Consider the following 14446-nt stretch of genomic DNA (forward strand, 5'->3'; position numbering starts at 1 on the left):
GAGCAGTGGAATAGGTATATACATATTCCTCTTTTTCCTAAGTAACTTCTTTGAGGGATAACACTCATTTGGATGTGTAAGCTCAGATATAAGGTTTGCTTTGCGTAATCACAACTCATAAATAGAAGGCTCCTTGGGATATTGGACCCATTGTGGCATGGGCGGGCCTGTCACTAAATTAGAGAGGTAGCATGTCACGCAGGAACGAGCACAAGCTTCAGAAGCAGACCGACTGACTCACTTTAGAATCCTGACCTGGCCCTTTGCTGCCTGTGCAACTCAAGGGAAGTCACAAGCTCGCTAAGACTGCGAAAAAGGGCTGATCATCTAACTTGCAGGGTTGTTGAAAAGATCTGAAATAACGCTGAAAGCACCGACACTGTGCCCAACCCGTGCTAGGTGCCCCATAAGTCATACCTATTATTAATAACAACCTCAATATAATTGAGAGGTTTTTCTTACTCTGGGTGGCTTAAGACGACAGAACAACAGATAAACAGACATTTGGGTGGTGGGTGAGTAGTTCATGAACAGTATCAACATACGCTCACTACTAATGGATCTGGAGTGGCTTTAAAAAAAACCCAGTAATATGTAAATGATATTTGCAGTAATCATTCACACTACAGGTACTATTTTTAAATCATATGACATGTGCCACCTGCAGCACTGCCACCACACTGACCTTTCACCACTGTCTGAGCATACCAGGCCCTCTCCTGAACCCTGTGCCTCTGCATCCTCTGTCCCTCCTAACTTGCCTTTCCTGCCCTCTGGTCTGAAAAAACCCTACAATTATATCCCTCGAGATTGAGCTGTGGAACCTTCCCTGACTGCTCTGACAGAATTGGTGGCTCTGCCCCAGCGTGCTCCCACAGCATTTGGTTCCTGTCTCTGCAATGTCTCTTCCTGTGTTGAATTCTAATTACTCTTCCCATTTCTGCTTCTCCTGCCAGGCTTGAGCACAGAGAGGAATTATATCTCACTTATTTTTGTACTTAAAGCACCTAGCACATCTCTTGGCACACAGTAGGAACTCGGGAGATGTTTGATGAATGAATGCTTTAAATATAAATATTTTACAAATGACTGGTAAAGGCCAGGCAGCTGTCTTTTGTTAAGGATTACCAGAAATCACATCCATGTTTCCTAAATTCAAAGAAGAGACAACTTACATAGAATGGTTTTAGAAGTTGCAGCATATGGAACTTTCTAAACACTACTGACCTCCTTAGTACTCCATGCTCACAGGACAGAACATGCAGAGCAGCAGCCCTCAGCCTTCGTCCCAGTCCAGCGCACCTGTGGGATGCACCTCACTGTCAGGAGCTCACTGCCGATGACTCAGAGAGCCTAGCAGAGTTCTCACAGCCTTCCGGCACTGCCTGGCTACCAGGGCTGAAGGGCCTTCTCCAAGCCAGCAACTCCAGCAAGGCTCCATGGTGTGGCCAGGGTGCTGGCTTAATGCCACCTACTCCCAAATCCCCACCTCCTACAAGCACCTCAGAATCGGTCCGCCAATTCTGTATACTGCTGGTAGTTGCCTGTTCAATGAGTAAGGCTCCCTCGCTGTTATGTTAGGAAGCCTCAGGCATTCAGACAAGGACTCGGTGGGTCCAACATGCCTGTTTCAGCGAGTCTTAACCCGTGTAACTAAAAAGAAGCTCACGATCAACCAGTTCTCTGCTAGAGGGAAATAGGCAGAGGGTCAGCCGGCAGCCCTGTGCACCTGAGCGCTGACGTTTGTGAATCATTCTCTGCTACTGCAGTTTTCCAGAGCCTGGGCAATACAACAGTGGGTTCAGACTCACCAAGATCAAAAGGTTGGAAAGGAGAGCTGGAGCCATGGCCCATGCCTTGGGAACCATAAAACCATGATAGTGACTATTTTTGTGACACACATAATCCACAAAGTAAAGGCAGCCACATTCTGCCTTAATGTCATGGTTTTTCCTGTCTCTCTAATGGAATGGCTGCATTCTGAAGGAGGGAAGATGAGAAGAAAGAGGACCAGGCCATAGACCACCACCAGGAAAGCAGTGATTGGAAGAAGCCATTTTAGATTTCTCCTAGAGGCTCTGGAGAGTCATTCATTCATTCATCCATCCATCCATTCCACAGATATTTAATAAGTCAGGTACTATTGCAGGCATACAGGATACCATACTGGGCAGAATCACGGCCCTGGCCCCATGGAGCTTATAGTTTAGTAGGGGAGACAGGCATTAATCGAATAAGCATACAAATATAAGGGTACAAATAAGTGCTATGATGGAAGAATTCAGCATGCTACAGATACTGTATAAACAGGTATCAGTGGACTTAGGCAAGTCAGAAAGGCTTCTCTCAGCAAGGAACAAGTGACCTGAGATCTCAAAGATAAATAAGAGTTAACTAGGTCAGGAGGAGAGGAAAGGGAAACATTCCTGACAACGAGAACAGCATGTGCCAGGGTCCTGGGGTAGGAGGGAGATGTTGAACTGGCTCCAAATTAGAGGCAGGGATAAAGGCAGCAGCACCAAGGTTAGAGGCCCTGGCACAAGGTATCTTCCTGTCTACACCCCCTGGTTTGCACTCCAGCTGTCTAGAAGGCCCTCCTCAGCATGGAACAAGACTAAAGAACAATGTCAAAAACTAGGTGTGCCCATGAGACATGACACATCATTAGCTAAAAAATCAGACTTGCCAATATTACCTGACCACTGTCTTAGCAGTCACCACTGTGAGGCAACACTGCTCACTCCCACTGAAGCAACACTGTATCAGGAAATTGGCGCCCTATAAAAGGTCTTTAAACTTAGAGATGCATTTCAATCCCAGTAGAATTAAAGTGTTGATAAATATATTGATGGTTATTATAAATCTGTTTAGATACCTAATATTTCATTGTAATTTTCATATACCAAATTTTGGGGGGTGGGGGAGAAGCTACAGGAAAAGAAAATGGTTAAGGATGTTCTGTGCAGCACTATTGTGCTTTGGCAATTGTGAGCCAGTTAGAACACCTGAGGCAGTTCTTGGGTTCTGAATTATCTGTCACCTTGCAAAATAGTCCTGGAACTATCTATGTGTAAAGCACTTTGCAATCAATCATTAATTTGGCTTCCCATCCTGCTGAGATTATACTCATTCTACAGATAAAACAGATAAGCGACTGGCTCAAGGATACAAAACAATTCAGGTTTTACTTATCTTTCTTACCACCCTCACCAGTGTAGACACACAAGGCCCTTCCAACTCCAGCGCCAATCCTGCTACCCTGTAGAGCAATCCTCACCCCTAGGAGCAGCAGAGGAAGGTGCTGCAGTCCCTTCTCCCTTACCTCCTCTCAACATGCTCCTCGATGCAGAATGCCCTCAAGGCCAACAACGATAATGACTGCACTGTGACTGGGACATTAGCACTCCAGACTAGAATATGAACTCAGCAGTGCTCAAAGAGGAGTAGAGCACCTAGGAAGCCACAATGACTTGTAGCTTAAAATGGCACTGTCCCCAGGGAGACTGCACTCCCAATACTCTCTCTCTCTCTCCATCTCTCCCAAGACTTCCCTTCATCCCCCACAAGCAGCCCAGGCAGTGGTGTCCACTGGGCTCCCACACTACAACACCACACAGTGCTGTAAATCATCTATTTACTTGTCTTTCTCCGTCCACAAGCTGGAACCTCCCAGCATCTGAAGCACCTCGCATAGGACCTAGCATACAAAAGGCTGACTGAGGGCACAGCTTCCCACCAGCAACTACGGGAAACAGGTACTCCCTTCACAAACTAGTGGACTTAGAAGATCAATTAGGCCAACTCCTTCTTTTTCAGATGAGCAGAGAGTATGTAACTCAGTCACATGGGGCCTGGTCCCCAATCCAGATCTTTTGGCTCAGTTTAGTTCCACAAACATTTTATAAGGGCCTGCTCTGTTTCAAATGCCGTGGGAGGTGCTGGGGATAGTGAGATGTGCAGGAGACAGTCTCTGCTTCAGGGAGCACACAGCCTGGGGGAGGGAACAGAGTTACAGAACACTTGGGCAAGTGCAAGGACAGGCGCTCCATTCCTTAATCAGTGTTCTCTCCACACTGTCCACTGGATATTCCCCAGCTGGGAAATAGGACAATACTGTCTACTTCCCGCAAATAAACTTACAGTGAAGACTGATGAGAAACCGCGCATGGAAAATCGTCAGGCTCACCCCAGAGGCATTATGTAAGGTACTGCCATACCCTGACACCGACTCCGAGGATTCAACGTCGTCTCAGATATCACTCGACAAAGCAGCAAACAAGCGAGGGGTGGGCATACATCCAAGGAAAACCTCAAGGGCTCAGAGGAACTGGAGGAAACAGCTGGGGGGGGGGGGGGGGGGGGGTTGGGTCAAGCGAAACGGCCCCGGTGCGGGGAACGGAGGGCAGGCAGCGGGGTGCGGGAAGAGGGGACGGGAAGGGGGCGTTGGGCCAGCAGCGAGGGTGGGCTGGCCGAGAGGAACGCGGTTCCCGCGGGGCCGAGGTCGGGGGGGGGGGGGCGGCGCTGAAGGCACCCGGCGCGGGAGCGGGAAGCACTGCCCAGCGAGCCGCTCGCACCGCGGGGAGCTGCCCGCCGCCCGCCGCCCGCCGCAGCCTCACGCCCGCCGCGCCTCCCCGGCGGCGGCGCCTCACCTCGGGTTGAAGTCCTGGAAGAGGCCCCTCAGGTTCATGGCGGAGAACTTCGCCGCGGCGGCCTCCTCCTCCCCCCTCCCCCCGCGCCGCGCTGCCTGCGCGTTACAGCGGGTTCATGGTGCCGGCGCGAGCCGCGTCCCCGCCGCCGCCACCGCCGCCCCCGCCGCCACCGCCGCCGCCGCCCGGAGAAACCTGAGCCACCGCCTCCCGCCCCTCCTTCCGGGCTTCCGTACGGCAGCGGCGCATGCGCCCCAGCCCCGCCCCGCCGGCCCGGGAAGTGCCGCGAGCCGCGTGCGACACCGCCTTCCTGGCTGGCGGCGCCCGGAGGCCGCGGTCCTGGGGACGGCGGGGAGTGCGTGGAGGCTGGGAGAGACGGGGAGTCTGGGGGAGGCGGCGGAGAGCCGAGCGGGGAAGCCCACTCGGCGCAGGCCTGCGGGAAGGGAGCGCGCCACCCAGGAATCCCACGGGGAGGTCTTCGCAGACACCTGTCACCTTAGCCCGCGCTACCTTCGGGAAGTTTCCCCTGAGCCTGGGCGGGAAGGGGGATAGTGGCCACGGTGACTCGTTGCATTTTGGCGTTCTCATCCCAGGCTTCACCTGTTAGATCTGTCGGTGACTCCCAAGTCTGCATCTCAATTTCCCTCCCAAGGCCCAGGCCAGCATATGGATACATGCTGGCGGTCCCACACTCAGGTTACCCTGCGCCACAGTCATCTTTCCTCCTAACCGCCTTCCCCTCCTGGGTTGCCCTCTCCGTTGGCAGCAGACCTATTTACGGGCGCATGCCAAACTGGAAATCTGGTAGTCATCCTCCCATTTGCTAACCTAGTTCAGAGACTCCTTGGCCCCTGCCTAGACTTTGGGGTCACTTCTCACCTGGCCTCATCCTCCACTCCAGACCATCCTATTTATAACTGCCAGGTTCATCTCCCTTGGACAAGTCAACATCTTTGGCCTCAATTTTTCTCCTCTGCAAAATGGAGATGATAAAACCGACTTCCTAAACTTGGATAAGATAGTGTGCATAACACTGTTTGGTTCACACCAAGTGCTCAGAGAATGCTCTTGCTCTCTGGTGCTCTTTCTGGTTTCTACCTCCTTAAAAGTCTATTTACTTTTGGAATTAGCTGGATAAGTTCACAGCAGGTGACCTAGCCTACCTTCTTCACTTCCGGCTTATTTAAGACTTTTCCATGAGCACAGCAATACCTTAGACATTAGTCTAGTATCATTATGGATAATAGTTGTACTTTGTTACAATAACAGAGTTTCATGAATGGCAGTTTTTATATGAGTTAGCCCTGGGGGCAGCTTGAGAAGATCACAATTATGATAGTCATACCTTGCCGTGATATACCACCTTTCTTCTGAGAAATTGAAAACATTTCACAAGTGGTAATTAGGCTTCCCAAACCCACTGGAGAATGGATATTATTATAGGAGCTGCTTTTAAGGATGAGTAACCTGAATCAGGTTTGTCAGCCACTGAAGCACCAGAACCCAATCCCAGAGTTTTTGGTCCAGTTCCCTTGCCCATCCTCTGGGTAGAGTCCAGTGTCTACCCCTGAGGAGGTTCCCAATGAACATTTAAATACAGAAGAGAAAGCTGAGACAAAGAGAATCTTGTCTGATGTGCCCTGAGCTATCCAGCTAGTAGAGGGACAGGAGCAAAGAGGCAACTAGGGGTCCTGCTGAAACTGCAGCCCGCGCTCTGTGAAGAAGAGGTACTTGCCGGTGGCCAGATTGGCCAGCACCATCTTAATTACTGGTGACCTCCCCATAAACAGGCATTAAGACTGAGATGGTTTGTCAGTTAAGATATTTCAACAACAGGTACTGTTGCTCTTTCAAAAACTTCACCGACCGAGACCAGGCAGGCTGCTCAGAGTCCAAAGTCTTGATGGCAGGCACTACTTTGGTGAGGTCCCAGGGAGTCCCAGCTGACCCACTGCTCTGCCGCTCACAGTCCCCCAGACATGCCCAGGTTGTGAGGGCTGCCCAGCCCAGGGAACAGAACACTAATACACAAACCAGTTGTCAATGTAGTCTTTTGCTCTGACAAGCCAAATTGCCAAGCGGAGCTTATAAGCCCATGGGAATATAAGAGAAGAACTGGACTACCCCAAGGCCTCATATCACCAATCTTCCTGGAGTGGATGTATCTGGACTGCTGCGGCTTCACTGGAGGCCCGGCCCTGTACTCTACTGGTGCTGTCATGGCAATAAAAATCAGAACATCCAGGGGCACCTGCTTTCGGCTCAGGTCATGGATCCTGGAATTGAGTCCCACGTTGGGCTCCCTGCTCAGTGGGGAGCCTGCTTCTCCCTCTCCCTCTGCCTGCTGCTCCCCCTGCTTGTGCTCTCTCTCTCTCTCTGTCAAATAAATAAATAAATTCTTTAAAAAACATCAGAATATCCAGGTGTCCCTCTTGTCCTCTCTCCAGCAAGTGCAAAAGACCCTGCTGCCCATCTGCTGCCAATCTCAGATCCCTCATTCAGTGTCCCACCCTGAGCAAAGGCCCAAAGCTGCACTGGCTTGCGTGTACAGACCCATGAGTGACCCACTGAGGAAAGACTCTGGGCCATACACAGGTTGATGCCCTCGTCATCTTCCATAGCAAACTTTGATTTGCCACCAAATTTCAGGGCCATCTTACTACAGACTCTCAACATTCCTTATACAAAGGCATGAAATGGCTCAGGATTGAAAAAGCATGACCCCAAACAAGCCAGAAAGCATACCCATGTGGCTTTGGAGTGGGTACATGTTACAATGTCCCAGAAGCATCAGTGTATTTCTGGACCATGGTTTTGAAGACTACCTTGGATTTGTAATACCCTTCTGATAAGTTGGTGGCTTGTCCAATCCAACATTCACATTGGCTCCAATGTGATGGGGTGGAGGGCAGGCTTCTGAAGAGCAGGGATGTGAAGGAGAGAATCCTGGTACATTCAGACACTTTGGTCATGGAAGACCTGGGTTAGGGGAAAGAAGTGGCTGTGGCCCAACTCTCACACCACTGGGGCTCCTCCCCTGGGCTGCAGCAAGGTGGGGAGAGCACAGAATTAGAAGACTCAGACCAGCTTCACCATTGCTCCAGTGGAAGGAGGGACAGCTGGGATCCAATCCAGGGGAAAAGCCAGCAGGCCTACTAAACTTCCTGCAGGACCAGCTTGGCAACTTCTTCAGCCAGGAGACTCAAGGCGCTGGCTGAAGTCTGACCCTCTCTCATCCCGAAATTCTCCACTCTAAGTTCCCCGAAGTCCATACCCCGAATTCTACCAATTAGAAATCACTGGGGACTCCACTTGCAAAATGCACCCCTTGCTTCCTGAGAGGGCCCTTTGTTTCTGGCTACTTTAAGTTGCCTGGGTAAATGTGTAGTCTTTCTGTTCCTGAGATCTCCCTGGGAGATGGTTGGAGTCTAGACATAGCTGGATCTGGGGGCTTGAGGAACTTGGGGTGGAGGCTGGGAGCAATGGAAGAGACCAAGAAGGTAATATGTATGGTTCTGCTTGGATTTGCAACTTCCCCTGGTCTTCTTCAAGAGCCCAAAAAAGAGCCCCTCTTCATCATGGAGGTGTCCCTGAAGACAAGTGGGTCAGCATCCTTTCTGGAGCAAGCTTCCCAGCAAAGGGAGCAGGGACTATTTCCTGTTGGGAAGTGGAGTGGGCAGGCTGTGTCTGGGCGCACAGAGCCACCATGGTGTCCCTGTGTTATCCCCCCTTGACCTCTTCTGTCACCAGGGGCTCCAGGAAGGCTTCCCAGGTGGGGAGGAGGCTCCTGGGACCCCCTCCTCCAGTGAGATGTGCCTGGCAAGCCCAGGTCAAGTACACGTGGCCAGACCTCTTGGGCAGACAGGAAGAAACGTGCCTGTGAGAGGTCACCAACCAGCTGCCCACACAATTCCCTTCTCTCCTCAGCCCTGTCCTATTCTCATTCCTGTGTCTCTACTCACTGCTTGCCTTTTGTCCTTTGTGCTTCCACATTGGCTTTCTGTTCACTTTTCTCTGGGACCCTCTGCCCTTACTAACAAGATGCCCCCTTCTTCCCCATGTCTTCTCCTGATGCGCCCTTTTGGCTGGGGCAGCCTGCCACCTTCTTTGCTCCTCTGTCACCCTCAGCTAATGTCTTTTCTGAAGCATCCACTTTGTGTCAGGTGTTGTGGGAAGCACTGCTAACACATAGTGTTGTATGTGATAAGCTTCCAGGACAGGAGAACCGCTGAGCTGAACCTGAAAGGACACAGAAGATTTCCAGCCAGGAAGAGAAGAAAGGGGATTGCAGGCAGAAATGCCTTCTTGCAAAGGCACAGTCAGCCGTGGAGGCAGGTGGACCCTTCAGGAGAAAAATGTCCTCTATGTTCATTCTCTGTGGAGTCCCTGGAACACCCTCCCTTCAGGTAGGCCTCTAGTCTGGGCTCTGAGAGCTCATCGCAAAAATGTTTTCCCCAGACTGACCCCTCGACCAGAACAGGACTCAACAGAGGCCGTGCTAGCTTCTGTGTGTAAACACAGCATACGGAACCAGGCAATGTGAAACGACATCTCAGTGAGGTTGTTCCATACACTTCTAATACAAGTAGATTGCTTTGTCTCAGTCTCCAGTCTAGCCTGGGATCCTGTGGCCTCCTAAAATGATTGTTTTCTCTGGCTCGATGTATAGCACGCTCCCCTGCCCTGGCCTACTTGTAACCCTAGGCTTATGGGCAGTGAGGACTCAGCTCAGGAAGCCTGCTCAGGGAGTGCTCATGAAATGAATGCAGGAGTCAGGCCATCCCAAAATCCCTTCAAACAAGCAGGACTCCTTCCCCATACCTCATACTGGGCCCCCAACATCTGCCAGAACAATGATCTGTTATTCCTCAATTAGTAGTAGCTGCAGGCATGATCTATGGACTCCCACTCTCCCTTTTTCCAACCACATTCTCCAGGTCATTGAGATGCTGAGGGTTTTTGAGTCTTGTTATAGAATAAGTTGTACCATGTTTGCACATGGCCATCCATTTGAGATGGGCCATCCATTTAATAGCTGATTGGCAAAGGAAAAAACACTGCATCAATTAATTTACATGTGGACTGTAAGACATAAACTGATTCAACAACATTAAAATGTGGGGAAGAATGTACATCTTAGATGCTTAGTAATAATAGCTCCTTCTTACTGACTACCTACTTTGAGCCAGTCATTTTATATACAGATGACACCTTGTATAATCTTTGTTAGGGTCTGAATTATACTCCCTCTAAAATTATGCTGAACTACTAATCCCCAGGACCAGGGAAGGTGACCTTATTTGGACATAGGATCTTTGCAGATGTACTCGAGTTTAGGTGAGGTCATTAGAATGGGCCATAATGAATCTGACTGGAGTCCTCATAAGAAGAGGGAAAGTTGGACATACACATGTACAGAGGGAAAACAGCCATGTGAGAAGGAAGAGACTAGGGTGATGTGACCACAGCCAAGGAAAACCTGGGGACACCAGATGCTGGAAGAAGCAAGAATAGAACCTCCTCCAGAGCCTTCACAGGGAACATGGCCCTACCAACACCTTGATTGTGGACTGTGAGCATCCATAAATGTGAGAGAAGAAATCCCCCCACATCCACTTTGTGGTACCTTGGTAGGCAGTCCTAGGAAATGAGTACAATCTCACATCAAGGCACAGAGGTTGTACTGTTTTATCTTCCCCATTTTACAGAAGAGAAAACTGAGAGCGCCACATACTGGACCAGCCCATGTGTCCTTTCCCAACCCCATCGGATCACCATCTATCCTGAAATGGAGATGAGGAGCAGTGGGCTCTAAGACAGAGGGTGTAAGGATAAAGTTTCTACCTGGAGGTGAGTGTTGGAACTATGGCCACCGAAGGCTGCTCTGGGGTTCAGGCATGGCCCCGGCTCTCCCATGCCCCTGCCCGGTCTGCTCCCCTTCTCTCCCAGCCGGCTGGGTGGCCCAACATTGTCCTGCAGGCTCACTCCCCCGGGCAGGCTGGACGCCAGACACACAGCAGGCCAGCAGTTCAAAACACCCACCCACCGGGTCTAAGGACTCTCACTGCCTCCCCACAGTGTGAGTGTCTGAAGGGGTCTTTGGGCAGACCCCTCATCTGAGTGCTAGGTAAATGTGACTTTGCCCCTGGATGCTGTCTTGTGGGTGTCCCTTGGTGTCACACCCCATACTTGCTCATGAAGAGCCCTAGGGCAGCTGCCAGTGACATCTGCCACAGAAGAGGGCAGGTGAGAGCCAGGCAGGAAGTCAACCCCTTGCCAAGGAGCCTGGAGTTTAGAGCAGGCTTTGTCATACCTGGGGGATGGGGGCTTCTCAGAGAAGCAGCACCATGGCTGAGATGCCTCACAGCAGCCTGTCGGGGGCAGGCTCAGGTCATCTACAGAACATCAGATCTTCCTGCTAATGGTCACAGGCTCTCCTGTCTGGTACGCCCCACCCTGGCCACAACTGCTGGGGACCTGGGTGATGTGTGTCAGCCCAGACACGATGCAGAGAACTTGCATCCTGGAAATGCCTCCCTGAAGGACCCTTGTGGTGGTGTGTGGGGCACTGTGAGTGCTACACCCCAGCAGTCCATGATGGCCTGGATCAAGCACCAGCCCACACTCTCTAAGTCCATTCCCTCCAAGGACAGCACGCAGTGGCCCTGCTTCCATCCTGGAGTGCTCCCTGGGCTCAGGTCCCGGGACTTGGGCCAAGAGCACCCAGTTCATGATGTCATCTAGGCTCTAGCTCACTTTAGCCTCATCTGTGCTCCCATGACCCTCCAGTGCTCAGTCCAGGGCAGTCCAGATGGGATCTGGTGGGTGCTCCTCCTTCCACCTCTCCTGGGGCAGCCGACCCTCTGCACAGCCCACCGCCCGGGAACCCGAAGGCCCCTCCTGCTCGGCTGCTTTCAAAATCCTCATTTGAATCTGGGGGTGTCTGGGGTGTGTGGGGGGGAACGTCCCAGGGACCACCACCGTCATCTGCTAGTCTGTCCTCTGTTCCAACTGCCTGATTGCAGACAGCAGGGTCCCAGCTGGGGACGGCTGCCAGGTACACATGCCCTCTCTGGCTCAGCCTCAGGATGCGCAATCTCAGAGTCCCCTTCACAAGGCCCCCAGCTTCATGAAACATTTGGTATTACATAGGGAGTTATTAGAAAATAACTCATAATCATAGTGATTTGTCACACAGTCACATGGCAATGATTATTATTTACCAACTTCTAGGAGACTCACCAAGATGCTACATCAAGTCATGCTGGCTCTACCTGAACCACAGCAATTGTGAAAGGGCATTTTTCCCCCTGCACTGTCAAATGAAGGTAATTGTTTATGAACATCAACATTGAGCTTCATGGTCAACATTCTCCAACTATCAGGACCCAGTTCCCCATCCTTGTCACTCATTTTCTCTCACTGGGGTGGAGAGGATGCTTGATCCTACAAGGAGGAAAGTGGGGAGAGGAGTACACTGTCCTCATGGGTGGTCTTGTCTTTGCAGCTCAGCCACAGATTCCTGTGTATGTTCCATTTGGGCACCTGTAATTGTCCTGAGTGGTGGTACAGTCGGAAGGACCATAGAGCGGCCAAGACCACTCCTGGGAGCAAAGGAGCAGGGATGTGCCCTTTTTCTTTCCAACCCAGGATGCCACATTACATGCAGTCATTATGTCCCCTTAATGTCTTCCAATCTGTGATAGTTTCTCAGTAGTTCCAGTTTCATTGAAACTGTATTATTTCCCTAATGCTGATGTAACATATCACCACAAACTTAGTGGTACAACACAAATTTATTAGTGGAATAACACAAATGTATTCTGTAACTGTTCTGGAAGTCAGAAGTCCAAAAATAGTCTCACTGGGCTAAAATCAAGCTGTCAGCAGGGCTGTGATCCTTTTGGAAGTTTCTAGGGAGAAAAGTGTTTTCATGACTTCCAGCAACCAGAGGGTGACCACAATCTTTGGCTCATGGACTCTTCCTCCATCTTCAAAGCCAGCAATGGGCAGTTGAGTCTTTCTCACATGGCCTCCCTCTTCCACATTTGGACCATTGTATTAACATTGGGTCTACCTGGATTATCTTGAACAATCTCCCTATCTTAAGGTCAACTGATTAGTAACTTTAATTCCATCTTCAACTTTAATTCCACTTTGTTGTGTAACTTAACATTTTCCAGCTCGGGGCATTAGGATGTGGACATCTCTGGGAGACCAGTGTTCTGCTTATATCAATGGCGTTGACACTTCTGAGGAGTACTGGTCCAGTTTTGGTAGAATGTCCCTCAGTCTGAGTGTGTCTGATGTCTTCTCATGATTAGGCTGGCCTTTGGCATTATCATGGAGGACAGCACAGAGAGGAAGAGCCCTTCTCATTGCAAGTACAGTATTTCCAACACCTTGAGATGCAAGGAACAGTATGTGCAAAGGCAAGGAGGGCACCTGTATTCTGGCAATGGGGAGAAATCCTAGTGGTTGGGAGTATTTTGGGTTTGAAAGTAACTTTGCAAACCATCTTGGCTACCCCCCTTCCTACTCTGTCTAGGGAAGTCTCATCAAGGTCATTGGTGAATATGGGTGTGCTCTCCAGACCATACCCAGGAACCAACAGGCATGTGCTGTGTGACCTGGCTATTTGTAAAACATTTTGTGGCCCAACCCAAACCCAAGGCTATGTGAGTCCTTGACTGTAGCAACTTATAGATCCAAGCCAACAGGAAAGAGGAGCAGAGCATAGGGGCGAAGGCCATAGCTGCCTGCTGGCAGGAGAGAATGTGCAGGCAGCCATAGGTATTCGGAATCCTGACATGCTGACTTCCCCAGAATACCAGGAGCATAAACCAGGGACTGGGGCAAGGGGTCTCCAGAGTTCCCAGTAAGCTCAGTTACTTACCTTGTCCACAATCCAATAATAAGAGGATGGTGGAAAGCATTCAAACTTTGCCTGTTTGGGTAGTTGTGGGGGTTAAAAATGCCAAGGGGGTTTAGAGAAGAGAGGCTCCAAATACTAGGACCTTGGAGCTGGCAGTTCTTTATTCATTCTCAAAATGAATGGTGAGCATGTACCATGTGCCAGGCACTGCTCGAGGCTCTAAAGATACGGCACTGAACAAATTCACTGCCTCTGTAGTGCTTATAATCTAGTGTGTGTAAGGATGTAGACTTGAAATGAACCGTGGAATAAAGTAAAAGGTGAAGTAGGTTGAATAGTGATCAATGCTATGGAAACAAATTGAATCCACAGAACTGAATAAGGAGGGTTGGAGATGGAGTGGGAGGAGGGATTGTAATTTAGGATCAGGTATTCATAGAAGGACTCATGGAAAAGGTGACATTGAGAGAGAGACTTGAGGATGTCTCAGGAGGAATACTAGCAGCCTGACAAAAGCAGATGCCCAGGGGAGAACAACACATGCAGTAGTTCAGGGCCTTGCAACAGAGAGTAGGAGGCAGAGCTCTAGAGAGGCTAGTTTGGAGGGCCTGATCCTCCGAGCCAAAGGTAGCCTTGCAGCAAGATCAGTGGCACTGGTACCATGAACTGGCTTGTTGCATTCAGGTTTTTAATCTTAGGTTTCTGGCTTAACCTAGGAGATAGGGAGCAAATGTAGGTCTAAGCATCCAGGGACCATTCTCCCAGGATAAAGGGAATGGCAGACACCATTGACTTGGAATAGGCAAGGCTGCTGGCCTGTATTGTGGCATCACTGTGGTAGGCAGGAAAATGGTGCCTTTCTTGAGCAGACTAGGTGCAGAACAAAGCAAACACCTTTCTGCTGATGCCTAGAGCTCTTGTCACA

General features: G+C 50.3%; 1 protein-coding gene across 3 annotated transcripts in view; it reads right to left on the reverse strand.

Moving 5' to 3' along the window:
* The window catches only part of TMEM185A (transmembrane protein 185A), a 37530-nt gene extending 32724 nt beyond the window's left edge, over nt 1-4806 (reverse strand). For all 3 annotated transcript variants that reach the window (XM_032397484.1, XM_032397483.1, XM_032397482.1), the window contains exon 1: nt 4650-4806. In XM_032397484.1, coding sequence (XP_032253375.1) covers nt 4650-4687 — 38 coding nt within the window. In that variant the 5' untranslated portion in view covers nt 4688-4806. The remainder of the gene's footprint in view (nt 1-4649) is intronic.
* Between the last annotated feature and the right edge of the window lie 9640 nt (nt 4807-14446).

The sequence above is a fragment of the Phoca vitulina genome, unplaced genomic scaffold, assembly GCF_004348235.1.
Source record: "Phoca vitulina isolate PV1807 unplaced genomic scaffold, GSC_HSeal_1.0 scaffold99, whole genome shotgun sequence".
Taxonomy (NCBI): Eukaryota; Metazoa; Chordata; class Mammalia; order Carnivora; family Phocidae; genus Phoca; species Phoca vitulina.